At 51.7% G+C, this 9,091-nt stretch overlaps 2 protein-coding genes across 2 annotated transcripts in view; one reads left to right on the top strand and one right to left on the bottom strand.

The window, feature by feature from the left end:
* Positions 1-2,228, top strand: part of aplf (aprataxin and PNKP like factor) — an 8,794-nt gene extending 6,566 nt beyond the window's left edge. Inside the window, exons 9-10 of the mRNA XM_061090613.1 lie at positions 619-665; positions 937-2,228. Of these exons, the coding sequence (XP_060946596.1) occupies positions 619-665; positions 937-1,136 (247 nt within the window). The 3' untranslated portion in view covers positions 1,137-2,228. The remainder of the gene's footprint in view (positions 1-618; positions 666-936) is intronic.
* Positions 2,229-3,352: 1,124 nt separating this feature from the next.
* On the bottom strand, positions 3,353-4,754 carry prokr1a (prokineticin receptor 1a). Its single transcript, XM_061067312.1, has 2 exons — positions 4,327-4,754; positions 3,353-4,046 (listed from the first exon to the last, which is right to left on the bottom strand). The coding sequence occupies exons 1-2, from the start codon at positions 4,752-4,754 to the stop codon at positions 3,353-3,355; spliced, it is 1,122 nt and encodes a 373-aa protein (XP_060923295.1).
* Positions 4,755-9,091: the final 4,337 nt, after the last annotated feature.

Genomic DNA, 9,091 nt, shown 5'->3' with positions numbered 1-9,091 from the left:
CAGCGCTGTTGTTGCACCTGCCAGATGACAGGCATTGGTTGCAAGGCATGATGGGAAACACATGGACCTACGCTGTTGCAGGCGAAGGTGCAGGCTGTCATCATGACTTTCCATGTTGACCACCGGGGGGCGTGACGCACAGGCACAGCATTTGGCTCCTGTAAACGACCAATCAAAATCCACGACAGATCTGATGTCACACGTCAGATCTTCACCAGACACGCATGAACACGAGGAATCAGACTTGTGACGTCACTGCAGATTGTAACAGACGAGACGTAACCGTTGAGTGGATTTTGTTTGGACAGAGCTAGGCTAGCTGTTCCCACCTGTCTCCAGTCTTTAAGCTAAGCTAACTGACGCTGTCGTACCGTGGTCCTCACCATCTGTCAGCATTTTCACAGAGCTACAAATAATTGTGTCAAACAGCAGCTGTGGAGTAATTCAGGTCATGTTGTGTCTCTGTGTCACACACACACACACACACACACACACACACACACACACACACACAAACACAGACACACACACAGGGTGTGACCTACAGAAAGTTCCATTACAGTGTCTGTGTGAGTCTGGTTATAATCTGTAGATAATCTCACTGTGTTTCTCTCACAGGAAAAATCCTCTTCACAGGAAAGAATACAAACACACAAAGAGAGCAGGTGAGCTGCTTCTATACACGTCACACATCACACTTCACACATCACACTTCACACTTCACACATCACACGTCACACTTCACACATCACACATCACACATCACACATCACACATCACACGTCACACGTCACACATCACAACATGTGTGTCTCTGCTGCGTTCAGCACATGAGGAAGTATGTGGACCTGAACCAGCTCATCAAAGATCAAACACTTTAGAACTACAGATCGTGTGGTCACACTTTCCTCACATGATGTCCACACGTCTCTGCAGCTCGATCGAGAACCGTCCGCACGAAGATCCCAGTCGATGACGAAGATGAAGACGAGTTCGACGACAGCTTCATCGACGACGACAGCGAGGACGTGGGCCAGGACTCAGACTACGTCCCTCCGGACTCGGACGACAGCAGCAAAGAGGACGTGGACAGACTGCAGAGAGAAGCTCAGGACTTCCTGAAGAGGAGGAAGTAGAACCCGACTTCCTCCAGTGTGTTTATTTGTGTCATTTCTCAGCCGTCAGACTTTTAATGTGACGTCACGATGTAACAACACGAGGGGGAAGTGTAACTGACAGGAAGTGTAACTGACAGGAAGTGTAACTGACAGGAAGTGACTGATGAGAACCAATCAGGAAGAGAACGTCTGCCTCATCGTTTACTAAAGTCTCAGTTTCTGTTCAGACTCAAACACAAACTCAAGAGTAAAATAAAACGAGATTAGTTTACAGTCTCTGATTCAGAGGCTGGGAAACTCCACCAGGCGTAACCATAGCAACAGTGACGAGTTTTTACACTTACGAGTATCAGTGGGCGGAGCCTGAGATGATCGTAAACATAACAAAAAAAAGTTAATCAACTCTGAAACTGAAAAGATGTTTCACAAAAAGTTTTCATAGTTTTTCTTAATCGTCTCTTTCCCGTCACGTTGTGTCTGTTGTTGACCAGCAGGTGTGATAGAGGACACAAGAGACAAGGACACGTCTCTGTTGTTGACCAGCAGGTGTGATAGAGGACACAAGAGACAAGGACACGTCTCAAAGTTCAGTCGTCTTCAGAGAGTTGAGCTGCTGAGAGGACACGTCTCTGATCGTCCTCCTGGTTTAATGAACGCTCGTCAGGAGCAAGAGGGCGTCGGCTCCTCACTGTCTGTTTGCTCACGTCCTCTCACAACATTTCTGACTTCAAGTCGCGTCCTGTCGTCGTGTCGTCATGGCAACCCAAAGCAAAACAACTGGTTGTGGTGATTCCGGTTGAAAGAGAGAAAACACACTCACACACTGGTCATGTGGAAGGAACCATTTGAAATGGAACAGTCCAGTTACGCTGCACAGATTTAAACTGTAAATAAATATGGACGACATCAAAACTATCAAATCATCTCAATCGCCCCCGAGGGAGGAGGTAATCGATTACTCCTCTGTTGGAACTAGCAGGAGTAATCGATTACTCCTCTGTTGGCACTAGCAGGAGTAATCGATTACTCCTCTGTTGGAACTAGCAGGAGTAATCGATTACTCCTCTGTTGGAACTAGCAGGAGTAATCGATTACTCCTCCGATGGAACTAGCAGGAGTCTCATCTGTTCATCTCGGCTCCAGGGAACAGTTAACGACATCAGTTTATAAATAAACACACATCAGAGAGAAGAACTCGTCTCATGTCCCGTCTGCTAACATGGAGGAGTTATGATCCATGATGAGTCTGAACGATGGCGTCCAGACCAATGCACTCTGGGAAGTCTTTATCTTGTACCTTGAACTTTTTTAAATAAAGCAGTTTTTTCACATCAGTGTCTCGTTTGTGCTGAAGAAGATTTTTACATCCAGATAAATAATGAACGGTCTCAGTGTTCGACCAATCAGCTTCGACCTGCGGCCCTGACACCTCCCACAGGAAGTCATTCTACGGAATGAACTTCCTGTGGGACAGGTTCAGGCATAGATTTATATATAAAGACTAGATGTCTCGTTCGACGGAGCCGGACGTCACCACATGGCGGCCATCTTGCTAGAGGCAGCTCGCTCACCCATAACACTCTGACGTTTATAACAAACCAAACCGTTTAAAAATCGGTGGAAAATTGAGCAAGTTATGGTTATTTACCAACACAATGTTATGGTTATTTACCAACACAATGTTATGGGTGAGCGAGCTGCCTCTAGCAAGATGGCCGCCATGTGGTGACGTCCGGCTCCGTCGAACGAGACATCTAGTCTTTATATATAAATCTATGGGTTCAGTCCCTGATTTCTCGTAAGATTCTTGGTTCTTGTGGGTCCTGGTTCTTGTGGTTCCTGGTTCTTGTGGGTCCTGGTTCTTGTGGTTCCTGTGGTTCCTGGTTCTTGTGGTTCCTGGTTCTTGTGGTTCCTGGTTCCTGTGGTTCCTGGTTCCTGTGGTTCTTGGTTCTTGTGGTTCCTGGTTCTTGTGGTTCCTGGTTCTTGTGGGTCCTGGTTCCTGTGGTTCTTGGTTCTTGTGGTTCCTGGTTCCTGGTTCTTGTGGTTCCTGGTTCTTGTGGTTCCTGGTTCTTGTGGGTCCTGGTTCCTGTGGTTCTTGGTTCTTGTGGTTCCTGGTTCCTGGTTCTTGTGGTTCCTGGTTCCTGGTTCTTGTGGTTCCTGGTTCCTGTGGTTCCTGGTTCTTGTGGTTCCTGGTTCCTGTGGGGTGTGCAGCTGATAGGTCGGATGTTTGATCTCTACCTCAGCCGAGCCACGTCCTCCGTCCCCCGGAGGGAGGACGTCCGGGCGTCCCCTTCCTCCACAGCCCTGGCAGACACGGAGGTCACCAGCCTCAGCGGGAACCTGCCGGCCCTCCTCAGGCGCTTGGTGTTGTTCCGGACGCTCAGGAAGCAGAAGGTGTTGATGACCCCGTTGCTCATGGCGATGCACTCGATGATGTAGAAGGCCACCAGGGAGTTCCTGTCCCTGGAGATGAGGGAGGGGTAAAAGTCCCGCAGCAGGGTGAAGGCGTAGTACGGCGCCCAACAGAGGACGTAGGCGACCAGGACCAGGATCAGCATCACCACCGTCCTCCGACGCCTCCGGAGCCTCTTCCGGATCTGCTCCGTCTGAAAACCCGGAACGTCCTTAAACCACAGCTCCCTGGAGATCTGGACGTAGCAGACGACCATGACGCTCACGGGGACCATGAACTCCAGGGCGAAGACGAGAAGGAAGTAGGAGCGGTAGAACACCTGCTGGTCCACCGGCCAGATCTGAGCACAGAAGGTCTTGTGGGTGTCAGCTTCCACATGTGGGTAGGTTGTCTCCGAGGCCATGTAGGCGGAGGGGACGGAGATGAGGACGGGTACGATCCAGACCGTCAGGGTCACCCAGCACGCCGTCTGCTGCTTCATCCGTGGCTTCAGAGGGTGGAGGATCACCATGTACCTGCAGACAGAGAGAGGTCATGGGGGTCAGGACCATGAGGCAGGTTTCTCTCTGAGAGGCTTGATGGTGGATCCTGATCCTGATGGTGGATCCTGATCCTGATGGTGGACTATGATCACATCAAGACTGCTTGACCTGTTAAAGGTTTCAGTAGTTTGACTCTTGTTGAGGCTGAAGACCAGAGGACGTCTCACCTTGTTAAAGACGATGAGACAAACTGGGACCTGTGAGCTATACAGACCCTGTTCCTGCTCCCAGAGGATGAACCCAGTGAACTGACCTGTCCACGGCGATGGCGAGCAGAGCGTTGGTGGACACGTAGAGGGACGCGGTGCGCAGGTAGTTGGTGGCGGCGCAGAGCAGCAGGCCGTGGTCCCAGGACAGCTGCTTCACCACGTAGTAATCCATCAGGAAGGGACAGCACACCGCCGCCACCAGCACGTCCGACAGCGCCAGGTGGGCGATCAGCAGGTTGGTCCGGTTCCGGAGCTGCTTGTAGCGAGCCAGGCTGAAGATGAAGAGACAGTTTCCGACTCCGCAGACCAGCATGATGCCCACCAGCACCACGCCGAGGACCACGCTGGCCACGGAGAAGGCTCGGCTCTGCGTGGTGTCCGGGATCTCGTCCAGAGGAACCGCGTAGTCCAGACCGCCATCAACCAGGAAGTAGTCAGGTGACGCCGAGCTGCTGTTGGTGGGGGCGTCCATTTTGGATCAGGTCAACATGTTCAGGTTCAGGATCTGTAGACGTCAAGAAAATAACGATTTTAGCCCCGGGTCAAGGATCCGGATATGGATTAAAGGGGGGGGGGGGGGCACTTTGCAAACCCCCTTTAATGGACTGTGGGGGGTTAAGACTTGGTTTAGGGTTAGAATTAGGTTTAGGTTAAGAGTTAGACATTTACTTTGGAGGGTTAGAGTAATCTATCAAAGAGTATTAGTATCGTCTCATATTCACAGGTCCCAGTTTGTCTCAAAGTCTTTAACCAGATGAGACGTCCCTAACCCTCAGAGACACATGTGAGGACCCGTCTCTCAGGAGACACACGTGAGGACCCGTCTCCCAGGAGACACGTGTGAGGACCCGTCTCCCAGGAGACACGTGTGAGGACCCGTCTCCCAGGAGACACACGTGAGGACCCGTCTCCTAGGAGACACACGTGAGGACCCGTCTCCCAGGAGACACACGTGAGGACCCGTCTCCCAGGAGACACACGTGAGGACCCGTCTCCAGGAGACACGTGTGAGGACCCGTCTCCCAGGAGACACGTGTGAGGACCCGTCTCCCAGGAGACACACGTGAGGACCCGTCTCCTAGGAGACACGTGTGAGGACCCGTCTCCCAGGAGACACACGTGAGGACCCATCTCCTAGGAGACACGTGTGAGGACCCGTCTCCCAGGAGACACACGTGAGGACCCATCTCCTAGGAGACACGTGTGAGGACCCGTCTCCCAGGAGACACACGTGAGGACCCGTCTCCAGGAGACACACGTGAGGACCCGTCTCCAGGAGACACACGTGAGGACCCGTCTCCAGGAGACACACGTGAGGACCCGTCTCCAGGAGACACACGTGAGGACCCGTCTCCAGGAGACACATGTGAGGACCCGTCTCCAGGAGACACACGTGAGGACCCGTCTCCCAGGAGACACACGTGAGGACCCATCTCCTAGGAGACACGTGTGAGGACCCGTCTCCCAGGAGACACACGTGAGGACCCGTCTCCAGGAGACACACGTGAGGACCCGTCTCCAGGAGACACGCGTGAGGACCCGTCTCCAGGAGACACGCGTGAGGACCCGTCTCCAGGAGACACGCGTGAGGACCCGTCTCCAGGAGACACGCGTGAGGACCCGTCTCCAGGAGACACGCGTGAGGACCCGTCTCCCAGGAGACACGTGTGAGGACCCGTCTCCCAGGAGACACACGTGAGGACCCGTCTCCAGGAGACACGTGTGAGGACCCGTCTCCAGGAGACACGTGTGAGGACCCGTCTCCCAGGAGACACGTGTGAGGACCCGTCTCCCAGGAGACACACGTGAGGACCCGTCTCCTAGGAGACACACGTGAGGACCCGTCTCCCAGGAGACACACGTGAGGACCCGTCTCCCAGGAGACACACGTGAGGACCCGTCTCCCAGGAGACACACGTGAGGACCCGTCTCCAGGAGACACGTGTGAGGACCTGTCTCCCAGGAGACACGTGTGAGGACCCGTCTCCCAGGAGACACACGTGAGGACCCGTCTCCTAGGAGACACGTGTGAGGACCCGTCTCCCAGGAGACACACGTGAGGACCCGTCTCCCAGGAGACACACGTGAGGACCCGTCTCCCAGGAGACACACGTGAGGACCCGTCTCCCAGGAGACACACGTGAGGACCCGTCTCCAGGAGACACGTGTGAGGACCTGTCTCCCAGGAGACACGTGTGAGGACCCGTCTCCCAGGAGACACGTGTGAGGACCCGTCTCCTAGGAGACACGTGTGAGGACCCGTCTCCCAGGAGACACACGTGAGGACCCATCTCCTAGGAGACACGTGTGAGGACCCGTCTCCCAGGAGACACACGTGAGGACCCGTCTCCAGGAGACACACGTGAGGACCCGTCTCCAGGAGACACACGTGAGGACCCGTCTCCAGGAGACACATGTGAGGACCCGTCTCCAGGAGACACACGTGAGGACCCGTCTCCCAGGAGACACATGTGAGGACCCGTCTCCAGGAGACACATGTGAGGACCCGTCTCCAGGAGACACATGTGAGGACCTGTCTCCCAGGAGACACACGTGAGGACCTGTCTCCCAGGAGACACATGTGAGGACCCGTCTCCTAGGAGACACACGTGAGGACCCGTCTCCCAGGAGACACACGTGAGGACCCATCTCCTAGGAGACACGTGTGAGGACCCGTCTCCCAGGAGACACACGTGAGGACCCGTCTCCAGGAGACACACGTGAGGACCCGTCTCCAGGAGACACACGTGAGGACCCGTCTCCAGGAGACACACGTGAGGACCCGTCTCCAGGAGACACACGTGAGGACCCGTCTCCAGGAGACACACGTGAGGACCCGTCTCCCAGGAGACACATGTGAGGACCCGTCTCCAGGAGACACATGTGAGGACCCGTCTCCAGGAGACACATGTGAGGACCTGTCTCCCAGGAGACACACGTGAGGACCTGTCTCCCAGGAGACACATGTGAGGACCCGTCTCCTAGGAGACACACGTGAGGACCTGTCTCCCAGGACGGACACGAGTCCAGCAGATGTCCCGTGGAACAGAGATCAGAGTCTTTACAGCTTTGATCAGAATAAACAGTTTTTAGCAGAACTGAAGATCAATGACCTGATGGATTATTATCAGTAATGATCCAGTATCTGAGGAGACGTATTATATACAAGCAGTCTTGTTGGATCATAGTCCACCAGTAGGATCAGGATCCACGATCATGATCAGGATCCACCATCAGGATCAGGATCCACCATCAGGATCAGGATCCACCATCAGGATCCACCATCAGGATCAGGATCCACCATCAGGATCAGGATCCACCATCAGGATCAGGATCCACCATCAGGATCCACCATCAGGATCAGGATCCACCATCAGGATCAGGATCCACCATCAGGATCAGGATCCACCATCAGGATCAGCTTCCACCATCACAACCCAGGATCTGTGGACGATGAGACAAGGGGACTCCAGGGAAGAAGTCCAGTCTGTAACATGTAGTGATGAGACATTAATATCTTTGATGTGATAAGGAAGGAGACTCTGGGAAGAGAAGCTCCGTGTGTCATGTGACCCCGACCTTCTGGACCTACAGCAGCAGAACTGAGATCAGGTCTAAGACAAACCTGGACCGGCTCTAACGAGAAGCTTGATCCTAAAGGAAGGTTTGAATCCTCAACGTAAAGAGGGAGTCTGTCTCCACAACTGGAGCTGAGATGATTCCACAGGAGAGGAGCTTGCTGCTGAAGCTCTGGCTCCTCCTCCTCCTCTGGAGACTTTAGGGACGACTGGGGTCAGAGAAGGGGTTTGATTACAGCTGGTTTGAAGGACTGTGGCACATCCTGATGATGACAGATTGATTGTGTTCAGTAACAAACTGTCAATTAGGAGCAGAATTTCTTTAATAACTTTGTGGGAATGTGATCTTATAAGTTGTTGGTTGAGAAGCTGGTGAGATGGTGAGGAGCTGGGAGACATTCTGCTGATGAGTGTCCTCACGAAGACAGAAGAACAAATCTCCCTCTGCTGAGGAATCTAACGTCTCAGTGATGAAACGTTTTCACTGTTTCACAAAGTGAAGTCGACCACGAGTCATTTCCATCTGCAGTTTATTAACACTGTGGTACACAACCACTGCGTAGTACTGTGATACAGTACTATGATACAGAACTATGATATACTGCTATATCACAGTACTAGGATACACTACTATGATATACTGCTATATCACAGTACTAGGATACACTACTATGATATACTGCTATATCACAGTACTAGGATACAGTACTATGATATACTGCTATGATATACTGCTATATCACAGTACTAGGATACACTACTATGATATACTGCTATGATATACTGCTATATCACAGTACTAGGATACACTACTATGATACACTACTATGATATACTGCTATATCACAGTACTAGGATACAGTACTATGATATACTGCTATATCACAGTACTAGGATACACTACTATGATATACTGCTATATCACAGAAATATGATACACTACTATGATATACTGCTATATCACAGAACTATGATACACTATGATATACTGCTATATCACAGAACTATGATACACTACTATGATATACTGCTATATCACAGTACTAGGATACAGTACTATGATATACTGCTATATCACAGTACTAGGATACACTACTATGATATACTGCTATATCACAGTAATATGATACACTACTATGATATACTGCTATATCACAGTACTATGATACACTACTATGATATACTGCTATATCACAGTACTAGGATACAGTACTATGATATACTGCTATAT

Source organism: Limanda limanda, chromosome 2 (genome assembly GCF_963576545.1).
Source record: "Limanda limanda chromosome 2, fLimLim1.1, whole genome shotgun sequence".
NCBI lineage: Eukaryota > Metazoa > Chordata > Actinopteri > Pleuronectiformes > Pleuronectidae > Limanda > Limanda limanda.
This window is presented reverse-complemented; position numbering and strand designations above follow the sequence as displayed.